Below are 21,080 nucleotides of genomic sequence, written 5' to 3'. Positions count from 1 at the left end.
TGTATGTATTGGTTATTATCTGTCTGGTTTAAACATAATTAATTTAGTTATTAGCAGTATCTTTGTAGTATTTCTTGAAACATTTATTTTCTCCAAAATGTAGCAGACAGAAAAACAACCCCCCCTGAGTTCATGGAGTAATCAGCAGCTTAAGAAAACTTTGTGACTTTGTCTTTTCTGTTAGCTCACCAGTCACCCCTCAGGTGTCAACTCTTCAGTTGCTTGTCATGCAAAGCTTGAATAACCAGATTCATTTGAAAGTGACGTAGATGACATAGCCGCCATGTTTGTTTTGAGCCTGTTGGTCAGACAAAGCCGACTATTGCCTTTGGTTCAACTCTGCTGACATAAGCACGGCTCACAGTAACGGCGTTTTATTTACATCCAAAAATGTGCTAAAAATATCGTTTGTAACGTTTGCTATCTACTAAACATATCAAGAGAGCATTTTAGTTTTCTCTTAAACTTTTTCACATTTTTCCTTGTTACAGTTGTAGTAACAGGCCCAAACATTCAAGTGGGATTTTATTTGAAAGTCCAATGCAGGAAGGGGCATAATTGGAAAGGAAAATGGCAAATAGTATTTTACTTTTTCTAAAGAAAGATCTGAAGTGTAGTATGTAGTGTATAGAATCCCCTTTACTCTGAAACCATGGACTAAAATCCACAGTATAATTGAATCTCAGTATAAATCCAGATGTTCTCAAGGCCTCGGTTGTTCGTTAGAAAACACGAGTGAACAAATGGCATCACAAAGAGCAAGAAACCATGGTTACCACGAGGGTAGTTGCATTGCATAGATTTTCCAGATTGAATTTACAACAATGTTTTATAATACTGTCATGTATCGAGTCCAAATATGAAAGCAAAATCTGACATTAAAACTAGACCATCATCATGCCGACATGAAAGTATAGCATAGTTCACACGATGTAAACAGTTAATTACCCCTCACCCTGATACCATGTTCATATGTGAAGGTGGGGGGGTTGTGAGGTGCTGGAAAGGCCTTCGTCGGAGACGGTGAGACCAGAGTTACAGCTTTTCATTAACCTGGAAACCACCTAGTTACATGGTTCATGGGCTGGTCTCAGCTCACTTGGAGGTAACAAAGGGTGTCGGGCGGCTTTTTCTGTAGGGGGCTGTGTGCTCCAGGCACCCCATCTGACTCTGATCAGGGTCCACTTCTCATTAGAGAGTTGCTTCAAGCCTGGATTTCCCTTCATGTCGAGATCCTGTTACATGGGGCTCCGCCCTCAACATAACTTGCATGCCCAAACCGTATGTACCAATCTAGGAGCAGCTACTCACCAATCTCCTTTTACTTCCTTCTGTAGCAGAAGGGCAACGCCTTTCTCATGTTTTGGAGTCTGTGTGAATGTTTTGCAGCGTAATCTAATTTGTGTTGGAAAGATCCCAAAAGTGTATCTGTTGTAGTAAGTCTTGAACAAGCCACTCCTCCCGCCCCTCTCCCTTTTGTTCTCACTGCCCCTTTTTTTTTAATTCCTCTTTTCCTGATTTCCTACGGCTTCAACTCCTCCCCCCATATGAACTATGCCTTTCTGTGGTTTGAGATTTTCAACAACTACTTCTGTTAACCTGTTGTTGAATCGGCTTCTCTGCTTTTTTTGTGAACAGGAACCATATTACATAACTACCTCATAAATAACATGTAGAATCCATTGTTTGGTTTGCTGTGGTCGCCGTGTGGATTTGTAGGTTGTTTTTATTTTTTATTTTTTTGGAACAATTATGTAATGTTTTGTTTGAAACCCCCGGTTTGGAAAAATAAAAAGTGTGTACATTTAAAGGAGTCTGTACTGAATTGTGCAATTCTGTAAATTGTGTTGTATGACATGGCTGTCATTGCTAACCACTAAGCCTGCCAGTAGCCTGTTTCAAGTCTGATTAGAAAAACCTGGTCTTTGCTTGTTGTAGCGTTTTGGGACAACACTACACAGGAGGATGTGAGTCTCTTGAGAGGCTTGAAAGTGATTTTTGATGAGGGCTTCTACTGATGACAACCAGTCTCTATCTGTTACAACCCCGACAATATCTGAAAGTCTTCACCTCCACCTTCCTCTGCCCTTTATACCCCCAACTGCTTGGTGAACCCCTATGCACTTAAAGAGGAATCCCTTACACCACTCTCAAACAGCAGGGCACAAAGCAGCAACAGCCCTGATAGCTGATCTTTCCTTGTAAAGGAGCAGGCAGGTCAGCGGTAGTCAAACTGGCTCCTAATCCCCTCCTTCCACCCCCGCGGCAATGTGAGACTCCAGGGCAAGACTTTACTCGCAGCGTTAAGACAAACACATGCCACGTGCATCCAGGATAAACCGATGAACTCAGTCCACGTACGAGAATCAGCAAGTCCAGAATTCAGGCCATGAGAGAAAGAGAGAGAGAGGAAATAGTTTGTGAGTAGTGCAGCGTAGCATGTTCAATAGGATTAAATATGATCCATTTACTTTCTAGTAGTATTCTTTCCACTTTCCCTAGCCTTTTATTTGCTGAAAAGTAGGTCATCTAAATCATCTGTCCAAGTAGGTTTCTGAAAAAATGTAGCTAGCCTTCCTGACAAAGCAACTTAGTGACTTATGTAGAATTAAACATAAAACCTCCTCAGCCTCTTCTCATAATGTGGAAACCCATATTCAGTGAATATAAAAATGTAAGTTAAAACATATTTTAGACATGCATCAACAAATCTGGGGCTTTTAAAGTGACTTGGTCTTAAAGCTGAGTTAGGGCAGGACCGAAACACAATCTTTGGAGATCTCGGAGAGGGAATCTATCAGAATAGAAAAGAAAAAGAGAAGAGAGAGTGTAGAGAACAACTGTAAAGCTACCAAGACATGGATGTTCACTGACAGTGACAGAACCGACGATGAGAGTGTTAACCTGAGAAACAAGAAAAAACATTCATGATGAATTTGGAGGAGATACCGAGATCCTGAGGATCTCGGAATTCTCGGATTTCTGGTTGTGCACTCCAGAAATCTAACCTTGATGAAATAATGGCAAAAAGAAAGCCATCGTTGAAAGAAACTCCAAAAAGTCACATTTTTAGTTTAGTACAAGCTGTGTAGGAGACGGATGAGAGGCCAAAAACTGAACCTTTTGGCCTACATGTAAAATGGCTGTGGGTAGCGGAAAATTGACACAGTACGTAGTGACAACATCATGCTGTATGGATGGTTTACTTTAGCAGAAAAAAGGGTTTGAGTTAATAGAAAGCTAAATATGGGCCACTACTGGAAGAAAACCTGGTTCATACCTGGTATATACAGGGTCAGAGGTTCAGCTCTTAGCAGGACAAGCCTGAAAATACAGCCTGAGCTACAAAGGAGTGATTTTTGTTTAAATAATAATCATGTGCTACAGTGGTTTAGTCTAACTCCAGACCTGAGTCCAGTGGAAACTGGTAAGAGCTTAAAAGTGATGTTCAGCTCTTCATTCAGACTGCCTGAGCTTGAGCTGTTTTACAAAAGATTTACAATAAAAAAACTTTAAAAAAACGTTGCAGCTGGCAATGCAACAAATTGTCTATCAAGGTATTTACTGTACTAAGGAGGGGAATCCAACTGCATTTTTCAACCACAATTTTTCTACTGGTTTTTGGAAGAGATTTTACACTAATTTGTGTCGCTCCGACCCAATAAAAATCCCCTGGAGTTTGTAGCTCTGATGTGACAGAATGTGAAAATACCTCAATGGGTGTGAATATTTTTGCACGACAACATATAAACGCACACTTGTTACCAGCCTCTGTCAGTATTTCCTGTGACTAAGCCATTCCATGACTTGCCACAGCTTTAACATCACCTGAACCATTAAAACTTGTTTTCACTTCGAGGTGTCTTATTAAAGCTGGTAGCCTGTTGGGTATTTTCCCGAACAGTCCTTGGCAGTGAAGCCAAGGTATGGCATATTACTGCAATTCAAGAGCAAACACTCTGATGTAATTTTGGAGTACTATTTTTTAAATTATTTTATTTATTTTTTTTGGAGGAATTTTGAGAAGAGGCAAAATGACGAATAAGCAATGCAGAAAGCCTCAAGGCCTTTTAGTGAGGCCTAGTTCTTTATGCACCAAGCAGATATTTCAGTCCGTAAAACTCGAACAGAAAACTGGAGGTTGAATGTTACTAAAATAAGTTTAGCGAGATATACTTTGGGCGAATTTGAAAACAAAAAGCATACATGCTAAATTTTGTTCTCATTAAAGGGACTTGTCGAGGACACCATGTAACTACATCATCCATTTTTCCTCACGTTTTATTGTTATCTCATAAAGGCAAATGCCAAAAAAATAAACTTTAAGTTTCAAACACATAACTTTTAATGTGGTGACAGATGTTGCTGTAGTTACTCACAGATGTTGGGCATTCAACTAACACCCGCAAATGGTTTCCTATAGAGATAGAAAACTCAGTTACAGAGATTTACATAAAGAGCAGATGTGCATGTTAGAGCGATTACCTGTTATCATTATCATGGAGGGCCTTCACATTCCAGTATACTAATTACAGAGTGCAAGTTTTGGATTTCTCCAAACACTGGTGCAGAAAGAACCACAGTGTTGGCCCCCTGCTGCCTAAACCTAAAATATGCAACAGTGCCATCACATCTAGAAACTTTCACAGAAGGCAGGGACATGTCACTGCCTGCTAAGCCGATGCTTGGACTTCTCACTGCCAAGCTGGAATTGCACCACAGTTGTCAAGCAATTTCCAGTGACACAACCTTTTGCTCGGAGGGTCCATCTGTTCTTCTGTTAATTAAACAAGCCTCGTTTTAAATATAGCATCATTAGTTGGGTTTAGGTCACGTCTCCCTTTGTGAGTGCTTTTGTAAAAATCTGTGCATAAAGTAATAGACAGAGTGACAACAGTCTACACACATGAAAGAAATTCAGCCTTATCGTGCAAGTAACTGAAAAGAATAACAATGCCAATGTACGCTGCCTGCAGCACATCTTCCAACAAAAACTCGCCAATTTTGCCATGTTCAAGGCCCATTGTGTGCCTTTTAAGCTTGTTTAAAAACCCTTGCGTGGTTGCAGCTTACAAAGGGCTGCATCTCCATCTGGATCTGTAATACTTTTGCCAAAGTGAGAACAGAGACTGAAGGTTTTTATTTGTTTTGTTTTGTTTTATAGGATATTCAAGCAAAAAAGAAGCAAAGAATTCATATAACTTGGCAGCGATATAAAACAGTCATGGAAAATAAAATATGTGCAGATCCTTATTAAAGTTATAACACCTCTTATTTCATGTTAAAACCACAAACACTATTTTCTTTGTATAATGTGATAAACCAATACATTGTAATGCATAATTGTAAACTAAAATATTATTTTTATTCTGATTCAGATTTTCTTTATTCAGGTACGCCTAAATAAAATTGGGTACAACCAATTTCTTTAAGAAGTCTTCCACTTTGTAGGCAGAGTCCAAATGTATGTAATTTAATCTTAGCATGAATCTAGCTGTTCTGTGAAGACCTCAGAGTTAGAAAGTATTGGTGAACAAAGAGAATCATGACGAAGAAGGTCAGGTTTTGAGCGTCTCATTGAGCCCTTATTTACTTAAAACATAAAACAGCCATAGCACAACTGCAAGCCTATCAAGACATGACCATACAAGTAAAATGAAAAGCTTAAGTCAGAAAAACAGTCAAGATGAACAACTGCTGAGTTGGGAGAAACACCTATTTTAAATCGAGCCTCTATGAAACAATTGTAAGCCATTATTGAAAGAAAACCAGTGTGAAGTTCAGTTTGCAGTCTGCTACAAACCATGTAGTGGACACAGAAGATGATAGGAAGGACAACACTGAAATGTAACTTTCTGGTCTACATTGTAAATGCCAAGTATGGAGGAATACTAGAATTCTTTGCACATCACCATGAGCGCACCTCCATGTTGTAACACGGTGGTGGTGGTATCAGAATCATGTAGTGAGAATACCTCTCTGATGGAAGAGTGTTAGTCGATGGGAAGATTGATGGAGGTAATTACAGAGCAAGCCATATACTCATTTTTTAAAAGACATCCACACCAACCCTGTTGAATCGGCTCAAAGAAGCAAGCTCAGGCCCATGTGATCATGTAGGTCTCAGTCCACTTCAAGAGAACCAAATGCAGGAAGCAGAGTGCAACACAGGACACTTTGGTTAAACAAAACACACTTGCCAGCAGAAATTCCCCATGGTCACATATGGAGGGGGGGGCATGTTAAAAGCCTGCAATAAAAATATGAAAGTATATCACAGTAAGTCCTCACAAGAACAACAAAAATGGCAGTGAGTTAAAAGAATTGAAATACTTATTATTTTCCCCTGAAAAACCAAGGAGAAATAATTGTAGGCAGTGACTTAAAGTCTGTGCAGTACTTACATGCTAGCGGTTCCACATATTTTATTATTGCTTTTATTTTTGGATTGAAGCACAGCCAAGAAAACCTTGCATGTTAAGCAAACTGCTCTCGCTGGTGTTAGAAGAAGAAATAGAGCCAAGGACTAGATGACAAGACTGGAGTTAAGAGTTCATACTTTTTAAAACTGGTAAAAAAAAAAAAAAAAGAAAGAAGATACTTTAGTATTTTTTTCCTGGCAACATTTAAACATTAAAAGGCAGTGGGCCTACAATGGTTCCTTGGGGAACCATGCAATATAGAGGAGATACAGAAGAAATACATTACCCTAATTTAACAGTTTTGTAGTTTTTTTTGTTTTGTTTTTTTTACTAACCATAGCAAAATAAAATCTATAACAAAGACGAAACTAAGCTATAAAAGAAACTAATCTACAAAGATGGCATCTGAAAAAGTTATTAAACATCAAAAAATATAATTTGGAAAGTGATATTATCCTTCACATCAACATATCTGCATTTAAAAGCCCTTCTAATTCCTGTTTATGGAAACATGCATGCTAGTTGCCTTCTTTTTGGACTTCACAGTAGTAGCCTGCTGTCACGTGAGCCCCAGAGTCCTGCAGCATTTCCTCACATCAAAGTGGCAGCTACTGTGTCGTTCTTTACATCAGCAGCAGCAGCAACTGCAATTGACCTAATCTTATCGCTGTTACCCCACTTGTCCTGATTTCATCAAAAGTTATCTCATTAATTGCTAGTCTATTAGGAAAATTAATTTTCCCTAATAGAAAGTTAGTGATTTTGGAAGGAAAGCATTTAATGTCATTTTTAGTACGTTTCTTTCATTTGAAATGAAATGAACATTTTTGGTCATTGTGACCAAATTGTATTTGATGGAAGTAAGTAAAGGTGAAATCTGTGAATTTATTGTTCCGGATGTCCTTTTATGCTAACAAGTTGAATATGAGGCTAAAATCACTCGCTCATCAACTTAGCTGGCACCTACTTTGAACATTTGCAGAATTCAGCTCTAACATATTGTAGAGTTGTCTGTCAGTCAACAACTTTTAATGTCTAAAACATCTAGGTCTCCCTGTACTGTTTCCTGCTTGTCTCCAATAACACAGCCTTATCGCAAGTCACTGGGGTCATGGTATATAAGCAAACATCTGGAGGAACAAACTAGTCCCAACATGGTCATATAGGAAATGGGAGAAATCAATTTTAGCGGTGTGAGAAAGAGTCCAAAAAGACATAAGGATGTTGTCTTTTGAACAACTAGAGTAAATTATCCTTCCCTTTCAGTAGTCAAACCCACAGAGTTCTCCAAAAACCCAGGCAATGCCAAATTCAGAGAGGCAAAAAAAAAAGTAGATGAAATCCAACTTGATCTGGTCTCATGATGCTTTGGTGGCCCTTCAAAAGTATCAGTAGATCATCCCGTTAGACTTTTTTTTTTGTATGCAAAATGTGTTTTTTTTTTTTTTTTTTTTTTTTACTTAACAAACTAAACCCTTTATTAACCTTTTTTTTTAACTTTAGAAATCCCAGTTTTTGAAAATATATTAAAAAGTTGAAATGTTATTTGTTTATTCTGAACTTCTAAGCAAACTGAATAGCTACAGAGTGGACTGTGGTAGTTTGCCACACTCCTATGATAGAAAGAACATTTAGGCATTATTTACCAACTTTAATACAAAATGGTAGCAATTTGAGAAGAGGCGGTTTTTGTTTTATGCCATATGGCTCACTGCTCTCAAAGGCTGGCACAAGCAGGGACAAAAAGTTTGCCACTAGGACTCAACTGGTTTTTGTTTTGCTTCTTTTGCAATGTCCATTTTATGGTGAATTTAAAGAAAATATGGTAGTAAAATTCAGATAATTACAGACATGAGGTAACGTGATTCCACATTTATAATCTGTGCTTAAATTAGGTGTTATTTTTACTCTGAAGCCTGAAGTACAGTTGATCAGCTCTAATTAAACATTTAAATCCAACAGAACTGAACTGGATTATTCTGCACTCAGCAGAGATTATTTACACAGTTTAAGATTGTGTTTGTTCTATATTTAAACACAAATGGGATTTTTAATGCTGTTCATCGGGACATGTTTATGTCAACAATTAAAACCTCAGACTAGTAAAACATAAACTAATTGACTAACTAAACAGATAGATTTTAACATTTTAGTTTGTAAATTGGTAAAACGAAATGAACAAATCAAAAACATCAAGAGCCTTTATGTCAAAAATCTGTTGAAAATCTTGTGTACCCATACATTGTGCAAAAGTTTTTTTTATGGTACTATTCCTGCTAGAAGTGCCACTGAAGTGAAGAACTACTTTCTTATTTTCCTAAAAAAAGAGCCTTTAGCAATGACATGGGGTGCCAAATGCAAAGCACTCGGATTCACATATTAACTTTATTTTCCTGTAAAATAAGACTCATAATGATAGCAAGTAGATGGTGCTTTGTGATACAGATGTCAATGTGATGAGAAACAATGTATCTTGTGCTACAATATCTTGTTACACTCCCAGACTTAATTTAATAATGCTAAATGATCTGGTAAAAAGCGGTATGAACTTCTAAAGATGAGAACGTCCAGTCTCTACTTTTTTGTGTGCATAAATCTCTTTGCTGCCCCATTAGCCAGTTCAAATTCATGAATCATTATTGAGCTCCACCTCATCTTTTCAGTTCCTTAGAGCTGCCAGAGTCTGGGAGCAGACCACTGAAGTTCCTCAAACACTTTGTTGCCGTTTCTAAAAAATACAGAGAGTGGGGCTCTGGCATGCCTCTTTGCCCTAATTTACCTTTTTGACTTCTTGTGATTGCATACCTTTTGTACTTTTACAGGCACTAAAGGTCAGAGTGCTTGTCTTGTTCATGGAACCGCTAACCTGCCCTCGCCTTCACCCTCACCTGGGCACCTCTGGGCCCGTAAAGCTAAAATACAGGGAAGGTAGAATGTGGGTGAAGAGGTCCTGGGAGATCATTTTGATAGACTAGCACATCTCATCACTTCAGAGTACACTGTGTATCTATCTTCAGTGACGGTTGAAAAGGATGCTGCAAACCGTATATCAGGAAAAGGCCCCAAGGTTTTTCTTATTCAGAGTTTGTGGTCTATAACCCAAAAGCCATACTGAGGTTTGCTGTTCTTTACAGGAACAACATATCTTGTTACATCACATTGCTGACTCATTTTAACCGAAATCATAATCTTTTTGTCTTTGCAAATCAAAGGAACAGGAGATTCAGCTCGAATTGACAAAATATTCACATTATTGCAGTGAAAAGTAACATTAGAAGCTCCCTAGCCGGGGGCAAGACTGTTCTTCAGTTGCCAAAAGTACTTCTACTTCACCCTATTATCTCCCACTCCTCGCGCCCCCTGTTTGGTCCCCGGCTTTTACAGGAGGGTAGAAGAGGGCCATTAGGAAATGAGTTGACCCGAAGGTCAAGAGTGGAGTCAGGGGGCTGGAACCGGACCAAGGCCCTGCCAACCTCACTTTTTTAGGGTTGGTTCGGGTCGAAGTGTGATGAGCAAGGAAACCAAGGGACTGGGGATAGGGTGTCTTCCAGACTCGACTAGCGATAGTTTGACTTTAAGTCAGATTTGACTTTGTTTACAAGCCCCAGTGGTCTTAAATCATCTGACGCTTTACACCCTCTTCTATCCCGCTTATTTCCCTGTCCCCTCATACCTTGAGTCCTTCTTTTCTTCACTTTTAATGCGGTGTCAGACATCTATTTATTATGCCGTTTTTACTGGTTTTCAGAAACTGGTTACAAGCTATGGGGATTCCATCAAATAGGATATTAGGGACACCCCTCCAAGATGTCAATCTGTTAGTGATATGAAAGGCCGCTCACCCCACTAAACTCCCCCTTCGACTGAAACCCGGAGCTCTTTATGGCCCCATCAGGCACCCACATGGAGGACTTACCACTGACCTTGTGACCAGGCAGTTGACGCCATATGAGGAGGGAATCTTTCTCTTGTCCCGTTACATCAGACATGTCTTTCTGTCCTCGCAGACTTGCTGACGTCTTTTTTTTCATTGGTAAATCATTCCCAATTCTTACTTTACCATATGTTCTGCTGTTCAGAACTATTTTAATTTTCTTGCTTTTTATCAGACCACTTTATTGAACTGATTTATTTGGGGATTTTTGTACTATCTGATGAAATAGTACAAATCTCGTTTAGTAACTATACAGGGAGCATAATTTCTGAGCTTAAAATAATATTCTTTCATATTTAAAATGCCTACACAAATCATATTATACTTTTATTAGGTATTACCTGCTTATTTGCCATGCAACAAAAACGCCCCCAACCATCCCCATCACATTAAAGGTTTACATGTAACTAAAGAGTTGTTGTAACAGGCTTACTGGCATGTTTGCAGTTGGTAAGCTTGCTGCGAAAACTCAGTGTTGGGGTGTAGGGTTACTAATTGGATCAGTTGGGTTAAATAAATGTTTGAGCGTTCCCCCGTACTAACATGACCTAAGGTTGCGAGTCTCTCATCTTTGCAGGAGCGGGTAGGGACTGGGGGGGTAAAGCAAATGAAGGAGAGGGGAGGAAAATAAAGTGGGAAATGAGCTCATTAATGATAACATCAAATTTGTTCAGTGTGTTTGACACATGTGTGAAAGTGCTTCCAGAAAAAAGAACAGCAAAAAGACATAACTACAGTAAAATCCCCAGTAACGGCTCAAATTTGAGTAAAAATCTTCTGTCCTTGCAGGTTTCAAATCCAGCGAGGATCAAGTGACCCCACCAGCTACAAGAGTCTAAGAGACTGCTTCCGCACGATTTTCCGCAGGGAAGGGTACGTAATTCCCAACCAGTTTTGACAATGACAGATCCATAGAAATAAACGGATTTTTTTTTTATTGAAATTTCTATTATTAAATGCTTATACAGCACCTTGAAAAAGACAGTCCAGGCCATCAATCACAGGTGCAATTTTTTTTGTTTTTTTGAGGGGGGTGGGGGGTGTCTTTGCAAACAGTACATCTAGAAACTAGCAAAATAGTTCAACCTCAATCAAACTGGATGCAAAGTGTTTATGAACATACATTTGCATGTCTTGCCACCAATTCACAGTTGGATTTTGAACTTGATTTTGACCTTTATAACACATGCTTATGATTTATCCCAAAGTCCCGTCCTGAAACTATACTGAAACCTTTAAATGCATCTCTTCTCCAATACACCCGGATCAAATGAATGGCTCATTACCAGGCTTCTGCAGAGCTGAATGACATACCAGTGAGGGAATTCAGCTATTTGATTCAGGTGTGGTGGAGAAGGAATGCATCTAAAACCTGCATGAAAGCAGCTCTTAAGGACTGAACTTAACCAATCCATTGTAGCTCTGGCAGTGTATTTAGTTATCCTGGTAGAAGATGTACCCCTGGCCACAGTATCAAATGTTTTTTTTAGCTGTTAATAGGTTTTCTTTCACACCACCTCCCATGTCCATGCAAAAGAAAATCATCACCAAATGACTGTACTGCAACCACCACACTTTATAATAAAGATAGTGTTTTCAGGGCGATGTACAATATTTGTTTTCTTTAAGAGATAACAGTTTATGTCTTGACCAAAAACATTCAGCTTTGGACAAATTTGACCTCCCCCTCTCTATCTGCACATTTGTTGTGAAAATGTGAATTTAAGCTCTTTTGACTTACTTTGAACAATGCTGTTTTTCTTGCTATTATTCCAAAAAAGCCACATTTGTGAAGTGCATGATTAATAGCTGACTTGTTGCCAGATTCTCTTACTTGTGCCGTGGATCTCTGCCGTTCATCTGCTTGACTGCCCTCTCACCTTAGTCATATCTTTGTATCTTTGAAATTAAATCACACACAAGTACGCTATTGTGTACGCTATTGATCTGAAAACAGCTGTTGGAATTTTATATAGGCACATTTTTCAGATTTTTATATGTGAAAAATTTTGCAATGGGAGACAGATTAAGAGGTATGCATACTTTTTGGAAGCGATTGTAGCTCGATAGCTGGGTCTGTAATTAGGGGAATATGTAAAAAACCACATGCGTGCCTTTTAATTACAAAGTAGCGACGTCTCAGAGATTAAAATCTTGATCATTCTTCTGTTCTTCCGGCTCGTCAACTGCTTGTCTCTGTCGAACACAGTCCTGAATATCTCCACGTTCACTATAGTTTGTGCCAGACGAGAGTAGACTAACTAACGACAGAGATCCTGCTGTGCTCCATCCGGCTCTGCTTTCCTCGTGACAGCGCTGTGAGACAGTGCAGGTGTAAGAGAAAGTGTTTGCCACTTGCTCTGTTTACGGCGAGTCGACAGCTTTACTGTGGATATAAAGTTGATCTGCTGCGAGGTGTGAGCAGGCAAAGGGCGGTGAAAGGGCGGTTAGTGACAGTTGGCAATCTTCACTTGGCTGGCGTTCATCAACAACAGCTTCAGTCAGCCCCCCCCGGTCACTCGACGCACATTATTATTATTATAATATTTAACATCTTTGCTAGCACATGTTTTCTGAATTGGGTACTGGGGAAGTCGGTCTGAGTGAATTTCCAGAGAACTGTAATAGTGAAATGACTGCTATATTACATCTTGTCCCTCAGATAAGCTAGAAAACTACGCTGACTTTGAGTTTATGTAGCAAAATAATGCCATGTTTGGAAGAGTCCCCAACGACAGTAGATCCACTTTCTTTGCTGGCCAAATATCTTTATAGTATATTTTTGCTCAGTCTGTAATAACTTCCCGGTAGCACGTTGTGGATCACCTCCAGGCCAAACCACTTAGTTATAATTATACAAGAGTATTATAGGCCCCACTGTTGTAGAATTATTATTAAAAATAAACATTTCCAGTCAGCTTATGGCAGCACTCAGCTAACACCAGACCTCGCTCTGTCTGAGGTGAGGAAGAAGGAAATCTGAGCTTTTAGCTTAAGCTATGCCATTAAAATGAACAAAGACTTGAAAGACTACACATAAAACACAGGCATATAGGATTTGCTTATTCAAAGGAAAAAAAACACATTTGAGCATTCGTTCTTAAAGTGCAAATTAAGAAAAACCAATCTGTGGGAAAAGAGTAAAAAAAAGTCACCTTTTTTATCACCTTATGCATTAAATCCTCTTACATTTGCTTGTAATTACTGCTGTTAATTGTTTGCGTCTGGAGTGAGGCTAAAAATTAAATTTATGAGAACATTTGTGAATATTTTCAGCAGGGTCACAAAATTGTTTGAAGTGCCTATGCATCATCTGAGAATGATGGAACTACAATAGAATTGTGATTAAAAGTTGGCATGGACTGGTATGAGATTCCCATGGTATGACAACCTTGAGTAAAAATACCACATTTAAAGTAGTAACCCAGAGATTTAAATTGAAAAAGGTTCAGCCTGGTCTCAGGTTTTATTTTAAACGGAAAAATCCGTCATTTTAAGTGCTGCTGCTGTTGAGCAACAGGTCGAATGACTGAAAGATAAGCAGCCGAGCTATAATGCCAACTATAAATATTGTTTATTGATTATGATACGAAGACACAAAGAGTATAGAAAGATTATTGTTGATGGGTGGTCTATTTTATGTACTCATGACATTATTTACTAATCATTTTATTTATGGTCTTGACTTAGACTTATGGTCTGAGACTCGAAGCTTGACTAAAAGAGCTTGACACACAGGGGGCAACATCGCTCTCTCCATTTATTTCCCATGGAACGTAAGCAGTGATGCAACAAATGCTTGTCCTCCTTCAACATGTGAAGTTTCAACACGCAGACTTCTGAAGCAACACAAGACATTTGAAAAACTTTTGTTGCTGGTTGCTATCGTATCCTGAATGTCTGGAACCTTTTTCCTTTGCTGCTGCTGTCCATGTCTTGAGCCCATAAGGAATCTAGACTTGACTTAGTCTTGCAGTCTAATGACTCAAGACCTGACTGAGTCTGGTGGGTTGGGACTCAGTACTTGACAAAAAACACTTCTCTACCTTTACCTGGTTCTGCACCGGTTTGCGCTGGCCAGAATGATCTCCATTAGCAGATTGTTTCCGTTTTTCATACTCGCTTCAGGTGTAGCAAAAGCCGCGTCGAACAGGCTGCATTCGTTGATTGACCTGTGATTTAGTCACTGAAAACGCCAAGCAACATTTCAGCCACTGCAGGGAATTTCTACAAGAAAGTACTGAAATATCTGGGTTTATTTGAGTCGATCAAAACCACAACCTCAAGGTTATCCTCTGCTGAGTGTCATTGCTAACATCATCAGAGAGTCTACCACAGACCGTAACTGAGACTCACTCTCCAACTCAAGATCTGACTCATGGTCTGTGAGTCGAGACTTAACTCATGGTACACTTGACCTAGACTTGTGGTCTGGGCTTAGAAGTGTGAGTTAGACTTGCACACTAATGATCCAAGACTTGACTTAGGCTTTGATATAAAGCGGTGGTCTCAAACTGCTGTCCTTCAGGGCCAGAGTCCTGCAACTTTTAGATGTGTCCCTTGTCCTACACGCTTGGATAAAACTTTGAAACTGCCACACTAATATGCAGTCACGCTCTACAGAGCTCAGCGAATTAGCTTATCTTGGAGCCAGGTGTGCTGAAGCAGAGACATCTAAAAGTTGCAGGAGTCTGGCCCTTGAGGACTGGAGTCTGAGACCACTGTACTAAAGAGCTGACCTAGATTCACACTCTGAAGCCTCACAAGTCGACTTGGACTTATTCTTTGGGAATTAAATCTCATTAACAGCATTTATTTAATTTATTCAGTAATGAGTGCAAACTGAGACCTATTGTAAGCTACATGTAACAACTTTGATGCAGATGCATAAGCAGAATTTTCTGTGAAAAGATGTGTGTGAATTATTAGTCCCTCATCTTGGTTTACTGGTTTATAACAGTCAGTTTGTGTTTGGTGTCGCATCCGAAAGAGGTCCAAACACATTTTTCTTCACCTGAGTGCTTTATTAAATGACTTTTGTGCCATTTCAGACTGAAATACCCTTATCTGGCCTTTTACATTTTATTATTTCACAGTTAAACATCCAGCATACTGTAGGACATATGTGCTGTTTAGACTTGGCAATAGTTTTAATTGTGGACTTGGATTTTGAAAATCCTCTTGCCAAGATTAAAACCCTCCAAAGCCAGTAATATGTAAAGTTTAGGAGTGAATAATTTAAACACGTATTAAGAAAATCTTTTTAAAAAAAAATAAATAAATAAAAAGCACCTTAGTTTATTTAGAGATGTTAATTTTGTTCTGTTTTTGTTAATACTGAGGCAAATATTGCGCACAATCAATCTTCAAATTATTTAAATCGCTTATTTAAAACTGTTTATTGCTGTTGATTTCTTGTTGAATTACATGTTTCAAGAGCAGCAGTTGTGTTACTATTTTATCTGCACAGACAGGATTTCGCTTGAGTTACATAATTATGGTCATAAATTCTTTTATAGTCAAAGTGAAATTAGGCCTAAGAAACAATGGCACGGGCTAGACAGCATAAATATTATAAATATTTTCGCTCAATAGAGACGGGAGACTTGATTTGAACTCGCGTAGCAAAAAAGGACTTGTGAATATTTCTGCTTTATGCTAAAAAAATGTTTGGAAATTAGTGATTAAAGAGTGGTGAGCCTGTGTTGGCTAAAACAGAAGGCCATCAATTTTTACTTTCTTTTTATAGACGCACAGGATGTTTAAAAACAGATCATGTAAGACCACACCCCACCGCTCCTAACATTTTTGTGTCTTCCTGTACTGGTCTGTGTAAACCAGCAGTGGAAGCCTTAACAAGCAGGCATAAAATGGTGAATCAGTCTGAATATTTGCTCAGGTAGCCAGCCTGCAGAAGGCTGCGTAACAGACACGCTACTTGCTAATCTGCTAACTGTACTTGTGAAACGGTGATGACTTTGTCTTACTTGTAAGGAAGTGAAACGTGTAGGAGTGGCAGACACCAAGCAGAAACAGGTGAGGGAGGGGGAACATAGAGGTGCTTCACACAGCCAAATCTTTGGTATCTCATTAAAAGGACGTTAAGCTGTTGGAATAGTTTGATGGAAAAAAAATTAGCAGATTGAAAACAATATCTTTTTAAAACCTTTATTTCCCTTGATACCGGTAACTGGCCTCTGCCCATTTGGACCTATTGCATCAGGGTTAAGAGGGGATCTAAGGTTGACACCAGCTGGGACCACCCGTAACGGCAGTAAATACGGGTGGTATTTAATAAGCGTGTCCTCCAAATTAGATGAGAAACATTGTGTACACATTGTTTTTTCCTGCACCTTTTGTGTACTTTTTTATGGGACCAAGAGAACATGTTAATTGTTCTCTCAATGTTATTTTGGTGGGGGATTTATGTTAGCCTTGAATAAAATAAGCCGGCCTGTCTTCTGTTTCGGAGAATTGTTTCCATTTAAAAACCACACAGTAAAATAAAACATTGCAGGTTATGATTTACAATTTGTATCTAATAAGATGCTTGAAATGTAACCCAGAACGTGTCGAAAGGTACAGTATATGCTCACATTGAACTTTTGCCAGAGGACTTTTGCCAGTGAGTATTTAGTGTAGTCATTAGGATGTACAGTGAGTTGAAATATTTTTAGTAGTTTAGTGTATCCGCCTGGCCCACATCTGCTGAATTGTCCCTCAAGGTCAAGGTGAAAGTCAACCTTGGGTAATGGAAAGTATTTACAGGTGAGGCAGACGCATTGTTTACATGATAAAATGTTCCCCGGGGTGGTTCATATTGCCTGGAAATCTTTTCAAAGCCATGGTGTGAAGCGTATATTAAAAAAAAAAAAAAAAAAATTACATTAAAACAATGCGTTTGCACAGTACATCTTTATTATTCACTGCTTTTCTTGATTGTTCTCATCAAGTGCAGTTCTGTCATTGGCACGCTCCTCTCCAGATGGATGGAGGCTGTTAAAAAAGGAAAGGTTTATGAAAATGAAAGCCAAATTATATACACCAGAACAAACAAACACAAACTCGCATCCATTTGGCTCTCCCCCGATGTCCCACTCTGTGCCATGAGGCCATTTGTTTAGAGGAGACAAAAAGGGACTTAGTGCGTACTTTACATTGACAATCAAATGAGGATTCAAATGACGGCCACTCACTGGAGTCCATATTTGTTCTGTAACAAATTTCACTCCTTCTTCATCACCCAGTGGCTCCCCAGTCTGACCACACCCGGGAAATCTGTGGCCACCATTTGCATGAACATAGAGAGCAGAGGGAAGGGCCTTCCGTCTGACTAAAATAACTTAACACTGACAATGCGAGTGATTCGTTTTTGTTTTCTACGTAAGAAACATGTTGGAATAAAATGATTAATTTTTACTTACAAAACAATTTCAGCGGTTGCATAAGAACGCTGCATAAAAAAATCTACTATTTCATGATAAACGTTTAGAGCCATTGTTCTCAAAGGCATATTATGTTAAAATGCCTCTGGATACAGATTTAACCAACATAAGAAAATCCAAATGTTATGAACTGTAACTTACTGCGCATTTTGGAGTTTCACAACTGCATGTTTTCAGTAAACTCTGGATATGACATGAATTTATATCCCCAAATTATTAAATGTCAATCAGTGCCACGGAAAATAAATGGCGCCACTTGACTAGCTGCCAGTGGCGTGTCAAGTAGCGTTGTGCCTATGTATTTCAGTTTCTCAAAACGTGTTTTCTTTTTAATATTTTAGAACGCCCTATAAAAAAAACATTGTGAGTCGACGGGTTTTCCAGGAACAGCTTGGAGTCATTTTCTGACAAAAAAAAAAAAAGTTAGAAATTGGGTTTCCACAAAAAAATCTGATAAGGTAAAAGAAGTTTGACTGCTCAATTTACAGTGAGCTGCAAAAAAGACAATTTTAACATTTTGCCACCAAAAATCTTACATTATTTGATGTGATGTGAAAAAGTGCAGAAATCCACTAATCAATTAGGACAAATGGTTACCATGACGACTGTTGGTTGTGCACTCAATCTACATGGCTTACTTACATTGCTGAAAATAATTTATTGGAAACCCTTTTAGTAGTTTGGCTAGAGGAACGTACACAACACATCAACATGTTGGTGATTGTGTATACAGGTGGTTCCGGCGTAACGCTATGGTGATGCAGAATCTGGTCAAAGTTAAACTGGATTTGGTTACAGCTAAATATAGGATTATATTGGAAGAAACATTTTAAAGACCACAAAGGACTGAAGACTGGGACCGAGTTTCACCCTGTACATTTAGCCAGACAGCTACAATCAAATGATGATGATCGCAGTGGCGGGCTGTGCATTTCACACCTAGGCCTTCAGTAGTGCTCCGTCTGAATCAATCCAACCCTCAATAACTATTTTATGGCTATAAAAAATCTACTGCAGGTACAGCTGCTACACACATAAAAAAAGCATAAAAAATAACCTGATAAAATTGCAATATTATTTAGGAATATAGCAACATTTTACTCACCAAAAATCCTAATTGTACACAAAATCCATCCTCCTTTCTATTAAAGTTCCTGCTTGCCCAAAAAAATGACACAGTCTATCAGTTTTTTTTAAGATTTCCCTAGTTTTCTTCACCTTTTCGTTGTGGAGCTCCGTTTCCCTGCGCACTTGCTCGCTCAGCTGTACCTGTAGATCCACTCTGGTTTCCCCAAAAGTTTTGGAAAGCACCGTCGCTTCTAAGTGTCCGGCAGTGCTTTGATGCCTCGTTGCTGCCTTGGTTAGGCAAGTCAAATTTACAAATCCAATGTGGCTCCAAACACCATGTCGATCAGTGGCAAATAACAAGCACTCCCAGCAATACAATTTGCAGCGTTCCTCGAAGCCTGTGAGCCAGGTGTACCGCTCGTAGTTAGTAGACTGAAAGTGGCGGACAAATCCTTTTCCCGGTTGTGACAGGCTCGCTAGCTCCGGAGTTGCCCGACCTTGCTTAACAATGTCCAGCTTTTCTTGAAAGGTCCGTCTTGAAAATGGCTTTGACAGTAAATCTCCAACCAAATCCATTTCTTCTCCTCCTTCACCCATTGTGGGTTGACAAAACAGCTATTAAATCCACACAACAATATCTTTGCTTGTGCAGCTCGCTACAGATGCAGTTTGCTAGCTCTGGCTACTACACGCTTTGACTAACCAATCAGAGCGTGTGAATACGCTGACGTTTCCGTTCGCCTGCTAGAAAGCCTTTGTGTCGCCAACTCAAAATCTGATTGGTTGAAGCAACAGTTTGATCGACATTTATTTTATGCTACAGGGCCCGCGGAACTGATTGTGAAGGTCTCCAGGCAGATTTCTTTGACCCTGGCAACAAATAGTGGCTGAAATGTGATTGGTTAAATGCTTAAATATGAAAATACACGCCTGGAAGCAGCGCAACCAGGGGACTAGCAATGAAAGGAAGCGGACAGACCATTTGGATTTATTTAATAAGTATTCATGGACAAAATATAATTAACATCAGTCTGTGATTCAGATATTTTTAGGCCGGCAGAGAAGGCCTTGCAGGCCCTGACGTCCCACCACTGGATGATCGAAGCACTTTTATGTGCTCTGTGACTAATCTGACGAACCTTGAACTATTTTGCAAGTGAGCAAAATTTTCTACCTCTACTTGTGCAGAGCTGATGGATACATCTGCCAAGATACTTGCAGATGTCTCTGCAGTAGGAGGTGATTCAAATAAGTACTTGCAGATCAGTTTTGCTTGTGCAATAATGTTCAGTGGCATATGGAAAATTAGCTATTAGTGCATTTGCCCTTAATTTGTAGGACAGCATCTGCAGGCTGAGAAAGTCAATGCCAAACATGCACTATCCCATGTGGACTATTTGACAATCCAATCTTGACTCCTTACTGAATGGGAGTTTGGTTGATTTGCATGTGCTACACTGTAAGAGGAACTGATTAAATGAGGTCTTAGCCGGAGTTCAGCCAACCATTTGGGACTTTTTGTGGATTGGCCGGCTGAGCAAGTAGCCACAAGCCAGTTGGATTAGCTTATACACAGATCCCCATTCACTGAATAAGGAAAGGGGAATTTTTTTCCTGTGTTAAGATTAAGTTCTTCCTAATAAATGCTAACAAAATGTACAACTTTGAAGAACACACAGAGGTTTGTTGAGATCAACTGAATTGTCTGAATTTAGTTAAAAATATCTCTTGCTAATTCAATACCTTATTTATATCTTATATCACCACTGACTGAGCCCATTCTGACAGTTAATCCATCAACTAGTTAGTGCTAGGCTAAACAATTTTTTTCATACTTGGTGACGCCTTGTAAGAAAATACAATTCCTGGTCCAAATTGGCCTGTACTCATTACCACGGTTGTTCTAGTCTATAGAACAGGAAGTGCAGCTCTGCATCAACTCAGCTGTTGCAGGTTTATTAGTGTCTTTAGCACATAAGGAATGAGTTGTCCTGAAGTAAGCTTGGACAAAACTGATTTCTGGACTTCATCTGCAGATTGTTTTATCTGAAGACTTAATTTCTCTGAACACGTTTAATCCAATTCAGTTTATTTGTATCACGCCAAATTCAAAAAGAATCACGGGGAACTGTATCTTGCGATGTTGACCACTTACTAGATGCCACTGGTGTGGGATGTTTTATTGAAAATAATAGATATGAGTACGTTGAT

The 21,080-nt window shown here is 39.1% G+C and overlaps 1 protein-coding gene across 4 annotated transcripts in view; it reads left to right on the top strand.

The window, feature by feature from the left end:
• Positions 1-21,080, top strand: part of slc25a21 (solute carrier family 25 member 21) — a 123,585-nt gene that overhangs the window by 79,211 nt on the left and 23,294 nt on the right. For 3 of the 4 annotated variants that reach the window (XM_028001061.1, XM_028001059.1, XM_028001058.1), the window contains one exon: positions 11,146-11,229. The exons of the other annotated variant lie outside the window; for it this stretch is intronic. In XM_028001061.1, the coding sequence (XP_027856862.1) occupies positions 11,146-11,229 (84 nt within the window). The remainder of the gene's footprint in view (positions 1-11,145; positions 11,230-21,080) is intronic. 4 annotated transcript variants of the gene reach the window in all.

The sequence above is a fragment of the Xiphophorus couchianus genome, chromosome 19 (genome assembly GCF_001444195.1).
Source record: "Xiphophorus couchianus chromosome 19, X_couchianus-1.0, whole genome shotgun sequence".
Lineage (NCBI taxonomy): Eukaryota > Metazoa > Chordata > Actinopteri > Cyprinodontiformes > Poeciliidae > Xiphophorus > Xiphophorus couchianus.
The sequence above is the reverse complement of the archived record's forward strand: the minus strand, read 5'-3'. Positions and strand labels throughout refer to the sequence as shown.